Consider the following 23,629-nt stretch of genomic DNA (forward strand, 5'->3'; position numbering starts at 1 on the left):
TTTTTCAATTTAAGTGCCTGCCCATGGGCTTATTGCCTTAGCTGATAATTTTGCACTGACTGGGCTCTGAAACAAAAAGCTTATTCTTTGTTTTCTCTAATAACTATATAGACATTTTACCTTTTCTACCCCATGAAGGAAATATGTAAGAAAAAGCTTCTTTTGGAAAAAATAAAAACAAAAACCAAGCTTCTACAAACCTGGAAAATGCCTCCTTAAATAACAGTCTTTTCATCAGTAATATGACATAATTTCTAGTGTAAAATAGAAAACATTAAGGAACAAAGTTTACAGTAAGCTTATCCTGAGCTTGATGTCCATAAGGCTGACATCCATGTGTCATATAGCACTCAGACTTGTGCTCCTGATGCCTGCAGTCCTGCTTTCTCCTCTGCTTCTGATGTAACATGCTCAGCCAGTCTGAAGGGTATATAATATTCCACAAGGCATAGATGGGAATTAGTTACCTGAGAAACTCTGTTAACATCTCATAGTAGACCTTTTTATAGCTATAAAAAGGGTCATATCAAAACATATTAGGCTCCTTTAACATTTACTGACATAAGCCAGATAAAGCAGAATAACACAAATACTTGTGCTGTACCAGGGAAATGGAAAAGGGATTAATTTCCATTTAGTATCTTAATTTCTTGAAGGAAGTGACATAACAGGAGGGAAAAGCAGGACTGACTGGACCTCTTGTCAGCAGGAAAATGTGAGGGGCCCCCTGGGCTGGATTTGTGTCCTCACACACTACAGACGGTCATGGGACAATCAGAAAAGCAAGCACAAGCTAAACTGCTGCAGAGAGTTACTGCCAGCATAACTCCTGCTCTGCCTTTAGAGATTTGCTCTTGTTCTTCACCGTCTTTGCTATCTGCTGGCTTCCTGCACTGTGCAGTAAGTTAAAAGGAAAAGGGAGGGAGGGACAAGGCAGTTCACTCCCCCCATAGTCACTTTCTCCTCCATTTATCTGATACCACCCAGCCTCTGCTCAGACCTTGTAGGCCTTCTTTAATTTGGTATGGAGATTATCAGAAAACACATTTTCATCTTTGAGGAACAGGGAAATGAGGTTCTGTTAGAACTGGGAAAGAGACCTGAAATACTAACACATTTGGCAGGTGTGAAAATCTGCAGAATTTCAAACCAGAAATGCCAAGATACAAATGTTCATTTGGGTAAATGACGCTTATGAAACACTACAAAACAAATTCAGTCCATTGCAAAGTGGTTTCCTCCACATAAGATGTCCACTTCAACCCTTTTTTTGCTTTTTCAGCTTAATACCTTGCTGAAATAGATATTTTTCTAGAGAAAATTCCTTTTGGGAAAAAAAAAAAAGTTATTTGATTTACTTTCCGAACATAGTTTAAATGAAGCTACATTTTTACAGGAAGTGTTTGTGCATGGACATTTTGACAAGTGTCATTTCCAAGGTTTAAGATCTTCTGTTTTCCATATTTGTTGTTGTAATAATGACTGTTTGCTTTAACTTTTATGTTTTAGCCATTTTGTATTTTGCAACAGCATTTTGTTTAAAAGCACACTTAGAAAGGATTGTGGTAGACATTAGAACTGGGAGATACAGAGATCTTGAAGAACACTCAGTGGCTGCTTATTGCAGAGCATGAAAATGTAGTTAATTATCACAGAATCACTGTACCATCAGATTTGGAAAGGACGCTGGGAGGTCATCCGTCCAACCTCCTGCTCAAAGCAGGACTAACACGGAGTTCTGGTCAGGTTTCTTTGTCCAGTCAGATATTGAACACTTCCAAGTACAGATGGGAATTCCTGTATTTCACACTAAACCAAAATACTTTTACAAAGTGAGAAAACATGATTCACTTAATCTTCCATTACCCCTTTCTTATCAGTGTGAATGAGCAATTGATAAACTAGTGTGGGTTTGACCTGGTAGTTCTCTCTCTACCTTATCTAAAAATCAGCTTATGGAGGGCTGGAAACCAGACCTTAGTTTCCTTTTCCAGGGGAATGCTCACAGTGTCAATTCCAAGCTAAGCACTTAATTATGGTTTATCAGGAGGTTTACTGCAAACTAAGCAAATACCAAATTGTTAGTAAAGAGAGTTCAGATTCAGAACAATGCAATAGCTATGTTCAGTATACTTCAACAGAGTTTATAAAAGTCTCTCAGTGATTTGCACAGGATTTGGATCTCGTTTGTTGTGAATGTTTTTTAAATATAAATTATTCACGTTTAAGATAATGATTTGCATTATTAGTACACAGGTATACAATAGGAGCAACATAAGGCTGGGAAATGCTTTGGGATGTTCTCTCACTTGTCCATGGACAGAATAACTCATGAAAATCCTGATGTATGTTTATCTATACTGCTCTGAAAGTCTTCCAATGATCAAGAGTCTTCCCAGGCACTTTTATTTCAATGCCTCCCAGTTAGAAAGAGCAGCCTAGTTGAACTCCAGCACTCTGGACTCACTTGCTGTCAATATGAAAAACAAACTGTACCCTTCATGTAAGGTTTTCCACGTATTTGCAAATTATTAATGTGTCTTTTCGTGGGAGCACACAATATTGGTTCTTCAGTCTTTCAACAGAAGTCATGTTTCAGAGACCCCAAATTAATTTTGTGCTCAATCTGGACCCAGCTGAGGCTTCACCAGTGATGAAGCCTTAATAAGTTTAATGCCAGGTATCCATAAGGGTTTACATTTAAACAGTGTTCTTTTTGTGATATCCACCTTGTGGCCAGTGGGCAACGGGCTTGAAATTATCTGGACAGTGAATATACAAATGAGATTCAAAAGTAAGTAAAAAGAAGTTGCAAACTCTCAATGAAATTAATTAAATTCTGTGGTGGGCAATCTTCCAATACCTGTCACACAGTCCATTGGTAACCATCACGCAGGACCTGAGATTCCACCCCCAAGGTTGCCACAAGGATGAAGCATGCATGCACTTTTACAGTATTTGCCTTTATCACGAATATTTACATTGCATTTCCCACGGGGGGCACAAGACTGAACTTTGAACTCGTAACGGGGATAAAGAATGAACCACAGCAACAATGGCTCAGTGATGGTGCTGAAGGAGGAGCTTAGTTTTGGCTGGTCTTCCAGACTTTCGGGAATGTAGTTTCCACTACTGTGCTATACAGGAAAAGGGCACAGGCACAGCTCACTAGGTATTTCTGTTTTCTTTTTCACTAAGTGCTCTTATTCTGGTATGTTGGGGTTCAGTACCTTCTTTCCAAGCACCCAGTTTGTCAAACTATTGGATATAAATGCTACATATTATGGCCAGAGTTTTAAAACTAGTACTTAGGGAGCGCGCTTTTTGAAGCAGTGCTGTTTGGATTCCTTCAACTCACATACAGCTGCCTCCATGATAAATGGTTTAAATCGCTGACATGTATAGCTTATTCAGTGTTTACAAAACAGAGAGCAGTGGGTATTTTCTGATGCTTCAGACCTTGAGCAGCTTAAATCTCCAGCAATAGAATGGATGTGACCAAATTACAGCCCACCATACTTTTGTTATAAGATTCCTGCAAGTCTTCCTAGTGAAAGTAGAAATTATCTGGGTATATATCCAACTAATCTCAGAAACTGAGAAAACATGGCAGGGCTAACAAGTTCAACCATATGAGAAAAAAAACCCAAAACAACAAACCAAAACAATCTGCAATAAATTCTGTATTCTATTTGTTATCATGGAGTTGTCAATGAGGCTGCATGTGGTAAAAAATAATTTAAAAACTCTTAGCCAAGTCCAATCCACCTAGAAGTATTTTATCCAGGTTCTGAGTGGGAAAATATGAATAAATTAAAGTAGTATGTTATGTACAAACAAGACTTTTGAGATCCTCGAATTGTTCCAGGATGTTTTAATGTGGAAATTTAGTACGTGCATAGGTACTTGCAGAATGAACATCTAAGAATTACACTTTCCTATAGAGATATATTTAGGTGAAGAAATATGCACCATACAAAATGGGTTAATGTATTAAAATGTATTGCAAAACCAGAGAAACAAGGGTCTGTATATACATATATATTTTTCTTCTGGAGTGCTACATGCACTTTGAAAACACTCACATACAGCAAAGAGCTTTTTCCTCCTTGTAATACAGGCAATACAGATTTTCTTTCAGTACTGGTCTTACTAAAATCAGCACTACTCCACCAGACATGAATTTAGCTTTTTCTTTTGTTATGTGTCCCATATTTCATCTTTACCCCTGTAAGAGGAATACTAATTTTGGTGATTTGAATACTACTTTATTCATATCAGGGATTCCACTGTCAGGCCTGTAATAACCCTCTAAGCGAACAGAATTGAAGCATAAAGAAGAAAGACCCATACAACACCAGATCACATGCTAGCAAGTATACTTCTATCAAAACCTATGTGGACCTGCAAAAGTAAGGACTTTTGCCGTAGAGGACTTCAGATTTCTGAGAGACTGGGGAGATTGACCCCTTGTTCTATAACTGAATAACAATACAAATACTTTGCTTGGTTCAATGGAGAAAAGGTGTGTTTATTTGGAAGCCATTACATGATATCCAAAAGACTACTGTAAGATGTCTGTGATCTCCTTTAATTCTGGAGCTCTTTGAAACATCATCTTCCACTTAAAAAGAAAAATAAATCTCAAGAGGTTTGTGTTTGCTTTGCTTTTTAAAAAAGCGTTAAGATCTCTCAGGTAAAAAAACAGAAAAGTAAAATCTTTCTGTCTTTGTAAAGATGGAAGCTTGCTCCTCATTGCCATCTTAGCCAGCCTTTGGTACCTGGAGAAAGCACAGCTGTGGACTCCTTGGCTATTGTGAATATTTGAGATCCTTGCACAACCATAAGGCACAAGACAAATCAGATTAATGTTTCAGGCATGAGAGTCACTGCAATCTTGCAGCCAAAGAGCTGCCTGCTGAGTCAGCTATACTGCCAAAGATCCACTATATCTGACCACAGGGAGGGACAGCTTCGGGGCAGCATGATCTGGCAAACCAAGCTATGGACTAAGAAGAAAGGACTAAACTCAGCTTGACAGTGATTTCTTCCACATCCTGCATGAAACCACAAAAGCAAATCTATGCAGTCAAGCAGCCACAATTACCTACTACTCCCACTGACTTGAATATGTGTTCTCAAGATACTTTAGTTTTACAGGATCTGCTTCAAAGATCACTGTTGGCAATGGAAAGACTCCCACTCTTAGCCTCATGAATATAGATCATGCCATATATTTCATTCACAGATTTGAAAATGCAATGCAAAATAAGGCCAATGTTTCACAGTACGTATACATCTGTGGTAGTATGACTGTACTTCTGAGCATGCACATGCATTTTCCTCTATGGGTATACTGTAAAATTGGGAAACATGCTGTAACGGTTCTGTATCTCTCAGAGACCGGAGTAAACAGTTGCAGTGCACCAGGGATTTGACTGCAGAATGGTGATATTTCCCCATTTATTTATTTATTTTTTTACTTCCAAGTCTCCATGATGTGAGTTCTTTGCCTGTATAGAAATTTACAGGAATTGTCAGGAAGTTTTTTCAGAAAGTTTGGCACTGGACAGGGATGAGAGCAGTCTCCTTGTTCAGCATTCAGAAAAATACGGCTGGAACCATGTATTTTTTGAGTGAGTAGGCCTGCACATATTTTCACAAAAGGATTTGACAGCACTTGGACAAACTTAGGACAGAGAGACCAGTAGATGGAACTGCTGCTTGGCAGAAACAAGGTACAGCAGTTTGGAAACTTTGAATACACAGATACTTTGCTGGAGCTCTGAGCTTCGACCTCTACAAGTACAAACATTGTTGCTGCCTTTCCTGTTAATCCATTACTGCCCCAAATTAACAAAATGAATGGCATATGCAACAAATGAGGTCTTCCTTCGCAAAGACTCTGAACCACAGCAAAGCTTCAGCCACTCTGCAACTTCCTGGAACCTGAACTAGGTTCCCCCATACTGTAAAGGAGCAAGATTTATTACGTATATGCCATGCGCATTACAAACACAATCACTTTTTCTATTTTGTAGGATTAAAAACACAGACAACAGTGAAAATGGGTGAAAACAGACAATGTAATGTTTTTAAAAAGATCATCTATGAGTTTCTGTATCTCATAGATACATAAATGTCGTAAAGAATCATAGATCTTAACTATTACTGGTGCAGAGCTCATCACTATTTGGTCCAGCAAGGGAAAGAAAGCTTATGGTTATCATGAATAGATAAGATGTATACTGGCACAGTACTTTTGAGTACACAAGTAAGTTAAAATAGTTTTGACAAATTTACATAGGTATGTACTTATATATCATAAAAGTAACCACTACTAAACCAGGCAGGGAAAGCACTCATTTCTCACCTTCCTTGCTATTTAAAGAGAACTACTTTGTATATTTGATGGCACGGTCTATGATAATTTACAAGCATCACTATGTTAAGTTTAAGAGCATTGGTTTTGACCTTTATTCTCCAGATATTTTCAGTTAATTCGTGTCAATGATCTTTCTGTACATGAAAGAACATCAGAGAGGTATGAGTAAGACGTTACCATCTAAGCCACTGAAACAAAATTAGTTGAGAGAAAATGTAGGCATAGTATAAAGATGACACTGCAGACTAAAAGTATTGTGTTTTGTAGAGATATAATAATTGCTACAGTTTTTGTGAAGGTAAATGATGACTTGCAGTTATAACATAGCTCTCATTTCTGGTAGTTTCTAAAACAGAAAACACTTTCTATCACTCAGATCACAGAAACTGCAATCTAAGATAATAGGGGTTTGCTAAATCCCATTTTAACTTCCAGACATAATTTTGGACAGGCTATTGGACAAACTGCAGATACCTGAGGTATTCAAATACTGAAGCTGGCCTTTTTTTGTTTATACTTATTTAGCCTCTCAAAATATGATCATCTCTTATGATACAAATCTGAACCGATGCATTTATTTTCATCAGTGTGGTATACCATCAACTTTTACAGTAACAGAAAAAGAACACGTCTTTACAGTGTTTATTACAAGCAGAATTAAGGGAGGATATAAAGTCTCAAAGTTGTTACACAATTTCTTTGTTATGCAGGAAAAACTCCATAAAACACAGCATTTCAAAATCTGTTTCTTATTAAGCAGTTATATAAAAAGAAAATAAAAATACTGAATGATTTACTGATTCACATTTTGTCCAAATCAGATTAGTTTATCTCTTTTCTCTGTCCAAATTTAAGCACTTTAAAAATGCATAGCTACAGCCCTGGTTTTGGTAGGCTTTGCAAAACAACTTTCATTTTTGACAGCAGTAATGAAACTAAGCATCAAAATCTAAGCTATTAAATAGTGCATATGATGTTAAAACTAAGAAATCACTTATTGTCAAAAGCAGTGATAACAAATGGGTTCTTTCTGACAAAAGCCTGATCCTGCCATTGGTGCTCTCTTCTTGTGCACAACATTTTGAGCACAACTCTTGCACACAGAGTCATCTCCTGTACATCCGTCCTCAAATCTGGATAATATAAGGGAAATGCTTAAGTTTCTGTGAATGCTTAGGTATGCTCTTTTTCAAGAAAGTACTTACCAGACTAGACCATAAAATGCTCATGTTAGAAATCTCCAATAAAGCAGAACTAATTTCCTATCACCTGTTCCTTAAGTGGCATAAACTTTAATCTATGGAAACAGATACGTGCACGCACAGTGAACGACACTAATGGGATCTGTTCTGGGATGCCATGCCCTAGGGGATGAAAAGCACAAGAGGACAGCCATGAGAAGGACTGAGGAATAGAGAGTCTGTATACCTTTTGGGAAAAGATTGAGAAAACCTGGTTTGGTTAGTCCTGCAGAATGAATGCTGAGAGAGGATATGATTGCAGTTTATTAATACATCCTGAGATAAACACCAGGGAGGTAGAAGAGCTATTTCAGTGGAGGACAATTTTGGCAGGAGAACAAATGACTATAAAATAGCCCGGAGTTACACTTATCCTGGAATTTGGAAGATTTCTAATTAGGAGAGGACTGAGGTTCCAGAGCAGCTTCCTACATCAGCAATAGTAAGGGCAAAACATTCAAATACTTCCCAGCTAAAACTTGATCAGTTTACAAAAGGAGCTGTGGGATATGGCTGCCTGTAACTGTAGAAGACTGCATGCAGTGAGCAAGCAGATGCCTCCCCATCCAGTATTCCTTCACTCATTACTAGCTCATAGGCCAGCCACAGAGTATGCTCTGTCAGAAGTCTTCTCGTTTCCTGGCTCACAGAGAAACTGAAGACATTACTAGTAAAATCTTGGAAAAATTACATAGGATGTGCAATTTAAGTGAATTAATCTTCCTACAAGACCCTTAATTTGTTTGCATCTCCTGGGATTTCTATGGGTATGTCTTCAGTTTTCATTTACTGTTCTCTAATCCCTAGTGCCTCAAACTATGTAAACTAAAACCTCAAACTATAGGTAAAAATACCTATGGAATAAACAATGCATTACTGCTCCAACATTGACACATTTGCTTGCAATCATTTGTGCTAGCTGCTATTACATGTTCCTGTCTCTATGATTTGCTGTAGAATGCTAAACTAAGTACATTAAATACAGGAGTATACAAACCAGAGCATTTCTGATTTCCTAGCAAAGAAAATGTCATCATTTTTTCCTATAGAAAACTGTCTTACTCAACATATACTGAAATAACACACAGTAAAAATATTTTCAAGTGCCACACCCAAGACTGCAAATGTACTTTAATTTCACATCTTTCATTAGAATTAATGAGAGCTATACAGCTAAAGTCCATGAAGAAAACAGTCTAGCTCACGTGCAACAGCAGGAGGAATACATTCAGTTAAAGCTCATCTGACGTTAGACTTGATTTCATGCTGACCTTGCTCAGCTGGCAGATGCTTTTCTGCCTGTGTTTTGGCTTATGTATGTCTGACATCCGTAACTGCAAATTAACTGTACTTAATTTTGTTCAGATTAATTCTGCTGAAAGTCACACACTAGGAGGGTAAGAGGTTAAAGTCATAGTGAAGTGGATGCCGATATTCTCCACATCTGTATTTCTGAAGTATTGGCAGCACTTTAATTTCCTTGGGACTCTGCATAGAATGTTGGTGGAGTTGTGAAAGTTTAAGCCAGCAACACGACTGCATTCAGCTGAAACTTGAGAGGATGGAGAAACTTTGCACACTGTGGCTTGGAGCCCCAGAAAACATATGTATAGATTGGTGTGTGGTTCTAGTGCACATTGGCTTATACCTCTTTTCTAAGGAAATAAATATTGCCAGCTTTGCCACTACAAAAAAGTTCTAGGAGTCCAAGACCATCACATCTTGCCAAGCATGGCAAACCTATGAGACATAAGACATTTTACACCAGAAATACTTGGAGTTTGTGTTCAACACTGATTCAAAGTTCTCATCCAGTTTAACAATTTCTTCTTCTTTAGCATATGTAACTTGTTATATTTTTATTGAGTACCACTGCAAACTGACTATGGTGTGCTGCTTGAAAACATATTTTACACAATTTTACACAATAGAAAATTACATAGTACCCCTTTTTAAAGTTTCCAAAATCTATTTATTTGTGTGCCTAGATTAGTATCTTTTGTAATGCTTATTAGGCAAATGAAGTAGCATATTTTTTTCGATCAACATTGTGATAAAGAATAGATTAAAAGAACACATGGCTAGCTTGGCACTTCGTCAAGATTTCTTCGGTGATACTCTAAAGAAGTAGTTCAATCAAATTCTGTGTTACTAAATTAAGGAATGGTGAAAATTTTCATGAAATTGTATATTCCTTACCTGTGGGCAGTCTTTGATGTAGTGTCCCTTATTAAAGCAGAGGTGGCACAGGTAGTTAGGAGGTGGCCTCTTGCTAGGTTTTCTGGCTTCTGAAGAAAGGGATAGGTCAGAGAAATGCTCAGTGAGGGAGCTTAACCCATCCACAATGTTATTAAGTGAGCCATAAGGTGATGCACTCTTGTACAGACTGCTGCTCAGAGCCTGCAAAAGAAAAGAGAAAAGTCACATGAAACATAGTACTTTATTAAGGATTGCTATGAGACTGATCTGAGTAGGGGAAGGACAAAAATAGCAGAAAAAAAAAAAAGCTTCTTGGTTTGTTGTTGGTTTGTTTTTTTTTTTTTTGTTTTGTTAGGGTTTTCTTTTTTTCTGTTGTTTTTTTTTTTTTTTTAATGAAGAATATGGCTGCATATTTAGGAGAGCAATATACAGGTCATTAACAAAGAGGCTTCACGAACACAGTGCAGTGGAGCTGGTCAACCCACTGCTGAGCAAACTACTGAGCTTGCCATGGTTCACTTAGTCCAACCTCTCCACTAAGCAACAACTGCTTTCTTGTGTTTATCATACCACATTCATGGTACCATTAGAATATGCAGGCAAAAATCTGAAAGAAGAAACCACACAAGGGAATGGATTTGTATTCAAAACTACTTGTGCGACCAATACTGAAGTTAAGGAAACGGAAAGAACACCAAGAAAAATGTAAAGTAATTTTTAATTTCCAATCTGGCTAATAATACAGTCAACACAGAGTCCTGTATTAAAACAATAACAAGAAACATTCAGATCAACATCTGTCTTGGATTTTCCAAGGGGAAACCTGCTGTGATTTTAACGTTTTCTGATAAAGAGTAAATACCTAGTTTTTGTACTTTACCTCAATAGGGTCTTCACTCTCTCAATCTGCAAATCAAAATCAAGAGCTCCTAATTTTCCATTCAGTAGTTTTGGAATGGCAGGAAACCCATAAACACCTAAGTAGCTAATCTCCCTAATGGAGATAACAAGGATTCATTCATTTTAATGTGTTAAGGCTCAAAAGAAATTGTGTAGTAGGAGTTTAAAAAGTAAATAATAACCAGCTAAAAGAACCCCACAAACAACACGGTAGTGAAAAACCAGCTATTGACAGTCCTCTCCACCCTGAAATGATGGGACGCATTTCACAGGGCGTTTCTGTGTTAGGTCTGATACACCTCACAGTAATGCTATGCTCATGTAATTCTCCTGGCATCAAAGAATTACTGCTTACTTATGGGAAAGTGAGGTAAGAAGTCCAGTATGTGCCTCTGGAGACCTTGGTTTTCAGTGCTGTTAAATCCCAATATTTCAGCAAAGTCTTTACATACCTCATATATGTTTATATATGTATATATATTGAAGGCATGCATTGGAATTGATTTAGAGTTTGTGAAATATACCTGAAGTGGAACTACATGTATTTCAGAGATCTCAAACATTCAGGATGTCTGCATAGTCAGTGTGTTTTCTTGGCGACTGTCACATACCAGCAGAATCATACTGAAGCTCTAGGTACAATTATCTGGATGAGTCTCATCTATCGCTGATTCCCATCCCACTGCAGCTGGTGTACACTCCAAATAAGAATTCAGCCTAAGTGGCAGGTCACCGCCATACAGATATAATCCACTTCACCCACCCTTACGACAGTCAGCCAGAACATGCTGAGCTCTGCTAACCCTTTCTTATGAAGCTGAAGCTGGTACAGATCAGCAGGATCAGTTCAAAGAGCAACAAAGTAGATGCTGATCTCAGGGGCAGGGTTAGGACTTCACACACATCCTGACACTGAAATGCTCACCATTTTACCCCCAGCACAGCATAGTTCTGTGCTGGCGCAAGATGTTCTGGCTTCTGAGAGGAGAATCAGCCACTTTACTTCAGGGGTTAAACCCACCGATTTTAAAAGGAAAAGCTATTTAAAAAGCTAACAAAAAGGTTTTAGCTGCTTTAGCCATCAAGCAGCAGAAGATGCTTTCAACAGTCACTGGAATTTATTTTCTAGGATTTATTGGACACTATTGGAATGAGAAATTCTTGGCATCAAATTGTTAAAAGGAAGTGGAAGTGCTATGGATGCCAAAATAACATTAATTAAGGGTCTTCAAGAAGTTCTTGTCTCCCTAGGAGCCACTTTCTTTCACATACACTTGGAATAATACAAAATCTTTCTTTTTAAGAGCCCCTCTTGCCAAGAGATTCTTAAAGTACTTCACATGCATTACACCCACCAGCAACTTTGCAAATTCCCTATTATCTGATTTTTATAGAAGGGTGGTGTATGGACACACAGAATGTGTGAAATCCCAAATACTTTACCTATTGCTGAAATCTGAAACATACCCTGTGGATGTAGATTATGTAATTCCTGCCCATCAGGAGGCTACTGTTTCTGCTCTCAGGACCAACCCAGTGACAAAACAAAACATATCTATCTGCTGCCTTCAGTAGGCTTTGAATTGGACATATGGCTTGCAATGGTGACTATATTCTTTTGTAGATATCCTTTACACTGAGCTATTACCCCCATCATAATGGAGCAATTTGGCACCATGACCAACCCTTCTTGTCTATTTCAGGTGAATGCAAAAATGTAAGCATTGCAATGACCACAGTTTTGCCCACTGTAAGCAAACCTTTACAAACTTTTGTTTGTTTTAACTATGGCAGCCAGAAGCTTTGTCAAAGGCCAGGATCCCATCAGACTACAGGCTATACTGGCTCTAAATCATGATCTTAGCAGCCACCAACAGCTCTATGGTCAAAGCATGACACACAGCTCTGAAACTGGCACCTGGTTCAGCTGGCAAGGTATTTGTGTGATGCATGCCAAAGTTGGACATGCCAAAACATCCAGTCTACACACACTACCATGAAATACTTCCTTAGAATCATAGCATAGTCAGGGTTGGAAAGGACCTTAAGATCATCAAGTTCCAACCCACCCACCATGGGCAGGGACACCTCACACTAAACCATCCCACCCAAGGCTCTGTCCAACCTGGCCTTGAACACTGCCAGGGATGCAGCATTCACAGCTTCCCTGGGCAACCGATTCCAGTGCCTCACCACCCTAACAGGAAAGAATTTCCTCCTTATATCCAACCTAAACTTCCCCTGTTTAAGTTTGAACCTATTACCCCTTGTCCTGTCACTACAGTCCCTGATGAAGAGTCCCTCCCCAGCATCCCTATAGGCCCCTTCAGATACTGGAAAGATGCTATGAGGTCTCCATGCAGCCTTCTCTTCTCCAGGCTGAACAGCCCCAACTTTCTCAGCCTGTCTTCATAAGGGAGGTGCTCCAGTCCCCTGATCATCCTCGTGGCCCTCCTCTGGACTTATTCCAACAGTTCCATGTCCTTTTTATGTTGAGGACACCAGAACTGCACAAAATACTCCAGGTGAGGTCTCACAAGAGCAGAGTAGAGGGGCAGGATCACCTCCTTCGACCTGCTGGTCACACTCCTTTTGATGCAGCCCAGGATACGGTTGGCTTTCTGGGCTGCGAGCGCACACTGATGCCAGCTCATGTTCATCTTCTCATCAACCAACACCCCCAAGTACTTCTCTGCAGGGCTGCCCTGAATATAATAATCATCTTGAGGACCATGCAATCATCTTGAGGGCCAATGTTCATAAAGGAAAAGACACAAATATAATATCCCAGAAGATGACAGTAAAAGAGAAGATGGACACTGCCAACATCACTGGCGCTTCAGGGAACAATGAATTCATTAAGGAAAATTCCTAGACACTCCCAAGATGCAGCCGATCTCTTCTGCTATAGAGTCAAGCAAACTACTTCAGCAGTTTCTGCCAAGCAGTTTCTGACCTGGAAAATAGTCTTAAATTAATTTAACTCTGAGTCCATGTGAAAAACATATCAATCTCACACTTAAAAGATGCTATAAAGAGCACCAGCACAAATGGTGTTACATCCTGTTGCTAGCTGTGGAAATCTCTGGCTCTTCAGAGGCAGATGAGGAAAAAGCCATTCCAGAAAGCCAAGTTATATAATAAGGACAGTGGTGGGAAAGTTCAGCCCTGTCCCTGGAATCAAATAGCGAAAGCTCAGGAACGTGTAATGAATGTGATGAAAACAAATTTAGTCCATTTTGTCTTTGTAGAAGACAAGCGGTGAATGAATATTGCTGAGATACACAAAATAGGTTGGGGTTTTTCCTGTCTGGGGACCTTACCTGAGCAAATCAGCAATTCAGCCCTCACTAAGTGTTTGCAGTGCTGAAAGGGGATTTTTAAGAAGGGTTTTGAACAAAACCTTGGAATTAGGTTCTCACTCTAAGGGGATGTCCAGGGGAAGATCAGGGCGACAGGGAGGTTGTTGATGGTCTCAGGCAGACACAGTAGAAAGGAAAACAGAGAGGAAGAGGGAAATGCATTCTAAATCATTCTGGTCTCAAGTGTATTGGTATACATCTGGAAGGCTGCAGGGAGACTGTTCCTCTGATGAATTCCACCAAAAGCAATGACTACTCTGTGTTCATAGTGTGCCAGTAGCAAAGCCAACCTATATCTTTGAAAAGCAGATAACAAATAATACCTCTCAAATGGAGTCCCATTTTGAGCTGTAAAAAGATGGAAAGGATTTGGTGGTGAAAGGGTTAGTGCTCTCCAGAAGTTGAAAGACCACACTGCATGTCCTAATTACAAGGCTCATCAGGCCAGCTGCAATGAATTCAGGATTTCCTTATCTTTCTGTATAGGAGGCAGAATAGGGGGCCTGGTGGTAAAACTTAGAAACTGGCTTGCTGGGAAGTTTGAGATGACGATGTAAGTTTGTTTGCCCTTCCTATGAAACTTGTTGACTTAGCTGAATGTGAACTAAACCAAAAATCTGGTATTGTAATTTCTTAAAGTAACCTCTCTGCTTAGTAGATCTATAAACTCTATCTGTTGGTGGTGTTGGGAAGCAGGGCTTCCTCTGTTACTTGTTTGCTAACTGTTTCCAGTTAAAGGGCACGTAATCTGTGAGGTTGCAGTGTGGCTGGCCCTTTGTGAAAGAGGCAACTATTGTCTTCTATAGCTTAGTTACTCTGATTTTCAGTTGGGTAACACATGTGAGTGACTCAAGAGTTCCAGCATCTTGCTCACTTCTAAGAAATTCCTAGTTAAGTGAATGATTTGGCAAATGCTCTTGATCCTTCTGCCTAGTGCCTGCCTTTCAAAGGTGGCTTTTGTGTCTGATGTGCCAAGAGGGTGGATAAGGAAATGCTAAAACAGAATTTCTTTAGCTTCTTTTTCACCAACGGCTAATGTTCAAAATAAAGACAATGGTACTGGTAGGAATATGCAATGAAACATTTGAACAAATAGGTGGTAAGTCTTACTTTTAAAGTATGAACACCAGTTACCTGAAGCTAGAATGACCCGTGCTGTTTGATATGGTTTATAGCCTGCATGTGGCTAGTACATTTGTTTGGTGGTCTGTAAGATAGTATGATTTCTGCTAGTGATTCTCTCCATGTTTGTTTTAATTGCACATACTGAAATGAGGCCCTGTAACATTGCAATATTCCTATAACATAGTCCAGTCATCAATTCTTCCACTACATGAAACAGTCTGTAACTGAAAAGCAATGAGTAAAGAAATTCTGATGACTTACTTTTGCTATAGTATGTTGCCAACCTAATAAAGAAAGCAAAAATAAAGCAGTCTTAACTTCTAGAGTTGAGTTTAAGTTATCAGGCACCATGGCTGTTTGATGTTTGTAGGAAGAAGCAACTGGGTTACCCTATCATCAGTGTGGGAAAAGTAAGGTTTTCATGTACTGTAAATTATAAACATTCTCCAGTCTGTGAAGTGTGTATGACAGTAACCAGACTAGCCATGCTAATTATTAGCCCTGCACTGAAATGTCAAAAGGTGCTTAAGTTATCAGCTTGGATTTTCATGAAGATAAGAACTGAGTACATCCCTGTGCAGTGTCATGGATAAAACTCCAGGATAGACAAGTCATTATGCTCACTCAGTTGCTATTTCCATGTTGGAGGAGAGAGAAATCTGAAGCTATCCAAACAGAAATTCAGTGGCTTGTATGTACTAATATATAAAACTTAACTTGAGGGCCTACACCTGTCTTCTCTGCTAGTGCACCAAGGCTTGCTTCTGTCACGGGATTTATCTGTGGGCCATGCAGTATGTGTGAAAACACAACAACTGCACCTGGAGATGATTATATGAGGAGAAAAGCACTCAAATCTGTGATTTTTCTGTGCTTCAGCTCTTTATAAGTGGCCAAATGCAGAATCACTGATTACAGCCAACCCCAAAGCCTTCTGAAAACAGAGGGATTAAATGAAAATACTGTCATAAATTTAGTCATTATTAATTTGAGCGCCAGAAGAAATGGAGAAGTTTAATTACCACGCCTGAAATGGAAACCCTCAAAAACTGCTCCTGTATGGCTTACATCTGCTTTCACTCCTCTAGTAAATTATAAATACTTTTACAGAAACCAGTTTAAGAGTTTACTCGGTAACATTTTATCATTGGATAACTGCAAGCAAAGCTCATCACTTGATGAAGAAAATGTTTGCCTGTAGGATGAAAAAAAGACTTGGGTTTCTGTTTCCTTCTGAAGTCAGTGTTTTAAGTTAGCTGTAAAAAAAATAAATAAATAAATAAAAAAGGCTTTTGGGTTGACTTTAGTAAAATATGAATTACTCAAGTTCCTCATCTAAAATACAGATAAATATATACTACCGAAGTAAACCTTTCTGGCTAGTTAGGCTAGCCAAACGTACTTTAATTCATCCTTCTTCTATGGGAGTTTTTAGATAAATACATGCTCATATTAAACTGCTAACATTAGTGCCTGCTTCTAAATGTTGTCAGATAAATGGCACTAGGACTTTCCTGTTGCAGAAACAATGTGTTAAGGAGACAACTACAAATGTGTCCTGACTTGCCAGTAGTTGTGAGGCAGGTCAATGGTAAGGTGATGAATCTTTGATCCAGCAGATCTACCTAATCTATTTATTCCAGATCTGACAGCTCACCTGGTTGTGGCTTCTTAGGTTGTAATTGCTCACTACTGCTGAGACTCTGCAGGACAGCAAATGGGTGCAACACACTGCTGATGACACAAAACTGGGAGGAGTGACTGTCACACCAGAGGACTGTGCTGCCATTCAGCGAGACCTGGACAGGCTGGAGAGTTGGGCGGGGAGAAACTTGATGAAATTTAACAAGGGCAAGTGTAGAGTCTTGCATCTGGGGAAGAACAACCCCATGTACCAGTACAGGTTGGGGGTTGACCTGCTGGAAAGTAGTGAAGGGGAAAGGGACCTGGGGGTCCTGGTGGATAGGAGGATGACCATGAGCCAGCAATGTGCTCTTGTGGCCAAGAAGGCAAATGGCATCTTAGGGTGCATTAGAAAGGGAGTGGTTAGTAGGTCAAGAGAGGTTCTCCTCCCCCTCTACTCAGCCTTGGTGAGGCCGCATCTGGAATATTGCGTCCAGTTCTGGGCCCCTCTGTTCAAGAAGGACAGGGAATTGCTTGAAGGAGTCCAGTGCAGAGCCACAAAGATGATTAAGGGAGTGGAACATCTCCCTTATGAGGAGAGGCTGAGGGAGCTGGGTCTCTTTAGCTTGCAAAAGAGGAGACTGAGGGGTGACCTCATCAATGTTTACAAATATGTGAAGGGTAGGTGTCAGGATGATGGAGCTAGGCTTTTTTCAGTGATATCCAGTGATAGGACAAGGGGCAATGGGTGTAAACTAGAGCATAGGAAGTTCCACGTTAACATCAGGAAGAACTTCTTTACTGTAAGAGTGACAGAGCACTGGAACAGGTTGCCCAGGGGGGTTGTGGAGTCTCCTACACTGGAGATATTCAAGGCCCGCCTGGACAAGTTCCTGTGTGATGTACTGTAGGTTACCCTGCTCTTGCAGGGGGGTTGGACTGGATGATCTTTTTAGGTCCCTTCCAACCCTTGGGATTCTGTGATTCTGTGATTCCCTGTATACGACTGGTGTACCTTCAAATGTATGCGTACCTTCAATGTAAGCAATGTATGCCACCATCTCACCGTGTTGTAAATCCACTACCTCTAACATTTTGATCCAAAGCTTTCACTGAATTTCACAAATCTTTGGATCTTAAAAATAAATAAATAAATAAATGCTGCTCCCCATCTACTATACAGTGATATAGAAGTAAGAAAACATCGACAGGCTGATTGGTCACCATCTTCAGGCTTGCTGAGTCTCAGGTAGGCCTCTTGGCTCTCTGCTAGTACTGTGACCTTCCTTATTCCAGCCTCAAGGGAAGGTCTGCTGCAGATCTCAGTGAGGGCATTTACTTTACACAATGTACGGTGACCTTGCAAAAAAGCCTTTAATGGCAGATATGGAAAGGTGGGAAAGGAGAGGATAGAGATTTCCTCTGGTCAGAGGTACACAGTCTTGGAGGAACCTTCTAAATCTCGCACCAAGTTCTGCAGGGATCCTTTTCATCTGCTGAACACTGAACAGCTGCCCACGTATGTTAAAGAGAAGCTCTAACACACGAGCTCTATGTTAGGGACAACAGAGACCATTCATGTTGCAAATTACTTTAACACATCCCCACAGGAGCTTTCATTTCTCGGCCTGTCCCTTGACTGCCTGCAGCTGAGTCTCCCCCAGGTTGCAGACTGACAACCTCCCTGACCTTTGCAAGAGAGGGCTGCGGGAAGGGCCTCTGCCAGACACCTCAATCCCACTGCCTCCTCGCAGCGTAAAAAACAACCCTATTTTGTTGAGAAAGGGCTCTCGGACGAGGAGGAGGTTATAAAGGTTGTGTAGCATAAAGTGAGGGGAGAAACAGATGGACATGTTTTGACCCCTGCACTTTCTGTTAACATCTCTGTTTCCTGCAGGAAATCTTGTCTCAATCTGACCTGCAGTTTGAAAAACAAGAGTCGGGTTTCCTCTCATTTGGTGGGTCTTTTGACACTCCAAATGTAAGAAAAATAACACCCGGAAATAGATATGTGCCTGTTCAAGACACACTTAGGAAAGCATTTACCTCCTGTGCAGCTCTTGCGTGATGAAAGGTTTTGCTAAGAAATGTCCATTTTGGGTTAGATTGAACTTTAAGTCTGAGACAGTTTTGTTTATATCATTTACATTCAGTAATGCCTTCTTGGCACAGAAACCACTGCGATGGCTGCCAAGGTTTTAAAAGAGGCAAAGCTAAGGTCGCTGTCAGAGGTAGAAACAATACATCATCTGCCCAGAATGGGCCCCTAGCAATGCGCTTAGGGCCTCAGTTCCTGCACTCACAGGAAGACAAAAACTTTTATTAAATTGAATATAGTGAGGAAAATAAATTATTTCCATGTACTAAATGACAGGCTGGAATTTCATTTTGTGACTCTAGCTTTTAAAGCTTTTAAAGCCACCCTTTTAATCAGTTGTGCTACAGCACAGCCTGGTGTGATCCAAGCAAGTAAACCTAAAACTAAACACAATCTGCTTCAGATAAATTATAACAATTGAGTAATCTGGTTTCCAAGTAGACTTAAGGATTATTTTCTTCCAGGTTGGATCTGTTAGAGGAATGAATCTATTACTCTATTAATTTCAGTTGCAATGAATGTTGGAGAAAGATATTTGTAAGAACACCTTTATTTCAAAGACCACTGGTGCTTGAATGCTCTTAAAATTTCTTAGTAATCCCCAATTTTCAGGATGCAATGATGGTACAATAGCTCCTTTGCTTTCTGTTCAACCACAGGTATCCACAGCCATAACATACACCACACAGACAGTTGCCTAGCAGGCTGGCTTATTGTGAAGAAATATAGGTCCCAACTCCCCTGTTTCAATTGCAATAAAGTTTAGAAACCTGGAACCTCTATGTAGGCAAGAAGAAAACCTATAGGAGTAAGCTGATCCCCTTAAAATGTTCGCTTGGTTGGCAGTTAGCTGCATGAGATGTAAATATAGATTTCCAGATTCCCGTGATCCTTCCAGGGTATTGCACTTGTGTTCATTCAAAAATTATGCCAAGTCGTGCCATGTGCAGGGAGTAGGTGTGGGTGGCTGTTTAACACAGCAGGAACGTATTTCTGCTTTGGACACAAAAGCTAAAGTCCCGGACCATGAGTGCACTGGCTTATCTTCAAACTAAATCTGTAGAAATACAAGATGTATTTCCTAAGATACAGGTTTGGAAAACCAGGCAGCAGATCTCCTATCAGCAGCAGCTGCAAGAGCTAAGAAAAACGGCCTGCAAAAGGCTCCTTAAAATTCCTCTTAGTCAAAGTATTGGACTTGTTAGTATTTGCTTACACCAAAACATGCTATAGAAAGTAATGGGCTGGGTTTGTGACACGTTAAAACTTAAAAACCACCAAAACTCCCTACAGCTGTGCTGGCCTGGCTAGACAATAAGGGACATGGACAAAGCCCAGGCCTTGTAACCCTGCATTTATTCTGCTTTCCTCAAGTCAATCTGTGTATAATTTTAGGTTCTACTTTTAGCAGATCACAGATTGTAATGTTTCTGAGAATAAAAAATGACCTGCAGGAAAAAAAAAATTGATCTAAGTTGTGACACTTATATCATCTGTCTGAATCATGTCAGCATTACTGTAAGATTTGAATAGCTTTGTAAAACTTAATTGGTTCCTTTGACCCACTAGAACTTCTCTGGAACCCAGGCAGAACCAAGTAAACTGCCATAAAGCAAAGACTTACATTCTTCCCATTTAATTTAATCATTTCTTTGTGGCTTTCTAAAATAGGAAGAAAGGCACTCAAGGATAGTGGCAAAATGGGCATCAGGCTGCTGGCAACTGACCTGGCAAAAAGAAACTGAGGAGAGGTACAAATAGTAACTGTTGTATTTCAAGAAACCATTCAGAACCTTTGAGGTGATACCCCGTATCATTTTTATATACATTTATATGTATGCGTCAGGCTTAGATAAGAACACACTTGCTTTTGTTTCTATGCAAATCATATTATCAGTATTGTATGATTTAGCTTTTCTAGTATCTGTGCCTGCACCTTTCTGTAACTGCACTGTGTCATTGTTTTTCATTCTTCTTAAATAGAATGGAAAAAATCCTCTGGTCTTATCTTTAAATATTGCTTAAATCAGGAGCCAGAGGCCTCTTAAACTCTGAACTAGAATCTTTTCTTTGCATTAATCCTCACCACTGACTATCAATAATGTGACCTTTTCTTCTAATTATTACCAAAGTAACAGGAGCATTAATAAAAGTCATTTGCTATCTTTCTTGTACAACTCCACAAAATCCCTAAACCAACCAACAATATTAAAAAAAAGGAGACGGGGTGGGGCAAGATTGGCTTTTGGATAAAAGCAGCTCTGTATATCTTTCGGTTATCCATTCATTCTATACACTTCATAAATGAAGTTCGGCCTGGAGAAGAGAAGGCCCCAGGGACACCTTAAAGCTGACTTCAGTACCTAAAGGGGGCCTACAAGAAATCTGGAGAGAGATTTTTTACAAGGGCATGTAGGGATACGACAAGGCGGAATGGCTTTAAACTGAAAGAGGGTAGATTTAGATTAGACGTTAGGGACAAACTGTTCCCTATGAGGGTGGTGAGGCACTGGCACAGGCTGCCCAGAGAAGCTGTGGCTGCCCCACCTCTGGAGAGTTCAAGATCAGGTTGGGCAGAGCTTTGAGCAGCCTGGTCTAGTAGAAGGTGTCCCTGGCCATTGCAGAGGGGTTGGAAGCAGGTAATCTTTAAGGTTGCTTCCAATCCAAACCATTCTATGATTCTGTGAAGTCAGACTTGATCATCTGATCATTATGTGCAGTTCACTGGAAAAGGCTCTTCCCTTTCTATTCTGAATAACTGTGTCTGCAGAGCAAAAGAGATGGAGGGCTGAAAAATCATCACTCAACACACAGCTGTATCGCCCCTTTGTTTGGGTGACTTTGGATGAAGACACTGTAAACACAAAACTGGAACTGAAATCTGTATGTATAAAATTGTAACACGAATTCTACAGGCTTTTGCCTCCAGTTATGGCTTGGCAGGGAGGGGTTATGTGTATTGCTCATCAAGTTTTTCAAGATGGATGTAAGCATGAGACAGAAAGTGAATGTTGATGCTCTTCTCAGTAAGTTGTTTGCATAAATACAAAGTCTCAAGTGATTTAGAAGAATTGGTAATATTTTCAACTGATTAGGAAGAACATATATAATTGTCTTTCTCCTGCTGCTAGTTTTTTGGGTTTTGTTTGTTGGGTTTTTTTTTTTTACTTGTCAAAAAGAATTCAATAGTAAAGCACAAAGCCTATATCACTCTTCTGGAAGCCTTAAGTTCAGCAATTAATATTTTAGCTCTTGCCAGCTTTCCAGACATGGTTCAGCTTTTGACGTGATACTAAGTAGCTGCAGAAGACTATGGTGGGTAGTACTTTTATTGCTGTAAACCATGGGAACTAGTGTAAGCTAGAGGTAACGCAGGTGTGCTGCAGAGCTACAGTGGTATTTGCTTAGGTGTGGGGAGGGTAAGGAAGCAACAAAGGAGGCTCTGGCTGCTGGAGTATAACTTTGACATACCTTCTTATCTGTGGGGGCTTTCTGCTATTCTTACTCGGGTAATGAAGCCTGTGTAAAAGCAACATAACTGTATTTAGAGTACTTGCCTGAGAGAACCAAGCTCTTGTGTATTCCCTTCTGCAATCAAATAGCTATTGGGTAATTTAGCCTCAGTGACAAGAATAAGAAAGGTATCTACCATATGCAGCCCACAACCACAATCCCTAGAGTTGAGAAGTCTAAATCCGTGCCTAGGGGATACAAAGAGGATACAAACAGAAGAGTGTAATTTGTGTGATAACTTGAGTTTCTCACTTATACGAAATACAGACTCCAATTCCTGCAGTATGTTCACTTATGGTTGTTTTTTCCCCCTCTGGCAAAAAGAGGTGTTTTCTAAAGACAGAATTAGCAAAGCAGGAGGCCATGGACGCAGAAATAAAAAGAGGAAGAAAAAAGAATGCTTCTAGATTTTAAAAAACCCAAAACTTTGCATTTCAAAGTACAAATCCAACTGGAATTGGAAATAGAGTAGCTGTTACCCCCAAATACCTGTAAGAGGATCTGACGCTTTGAGTCCAGAATAGAGAGTGGGCTCTGAAAGCTGCAGTTCGTGTGCCGAGGCAATATCATCAAAAGGGCTGTAGAGCTGGCTATGTGGGAGGACAGAGGAGGCCGATGCCGCCAAGATTTCCAAATGCATGTTGTCTTCTGACTAACAGAGATTCAGCTCCCTGGAATCTTTTACAAGGACCAGTAAGAGAATTGACATTTAACTTCTTGAAAAGCAGTCTGAAAAGAGCTGACTGGCACTTCAAGTATCCACAAAATATCTGTAATGTACAATCATCTTCAGGCAGAGTGCACAAGTTCCCCCAACACGGCAATAGCCCAGCAATTCCTTTTTCAGTCAAAGTTGTAGAAGGATGAGGGCACTGAAATGTTAGTACTTACATGAATAGTGAGAAAAATGAAAATGAGATCAATCAAGTAATATTCACTGTTATTAAAGGATACCTTCATGTACTGCAGGCAGCCTGTACACTGCACTACTCTGGCTGCCAATAACGATTCTGAAATAAGAGTAGATAATACTGCAGTTGTTTAGACTGCAAGTGAGAAGGAAGAAGTCCTGACTGCAGTGCTGAGCACATTAAGCTCTCTATGGATGGTATATATGCTCCGTGTTAGAATAACTAATAATATTCCACAAAGCGAATGGAATCGGAAATATTTTGGAGCATAT

At 39.8% G+C, this 23,629-nt stretch overlaps 1 protein-coding gene across 1 annotated transcript in view; it reads right to left on the reverse strand.

The window, feature by feature from the left end:
• ZCCHC24 (zinc finger CCHC-type containing 24) overlaps positions 1-23,629 on the reverse strand; it is a 118,814-nt gene that overhangs the window by 90,090 nt on the left and 5,095 nt on the right. Inside the window, exon 2 of the mRNA XM_065670733.1 lies at positions 9,826-10,026. Coding sequence (XP_065526805.1) covers positions 9,826-10,026 — 201 coding nt within the window. The remainder of the gene's footprint in view (positions 1-9,825; positions 10,027-23,629) is intronic.

The sequence above is a fragment of the Lathamus discolor genome, chromosome 3, assembly GCF_037157495.1.
Source record: "Lathamus discolor isolate bLatDis1 chromosome 3, bLatDis1.hap1, whole genome shotgun sequence".
Lineage (NCBI taxonomy): Eukaryota > Metazoa > Chordata > Aves > Psittaciformes > Psittacidae > Lathamus > Lathamus discolor.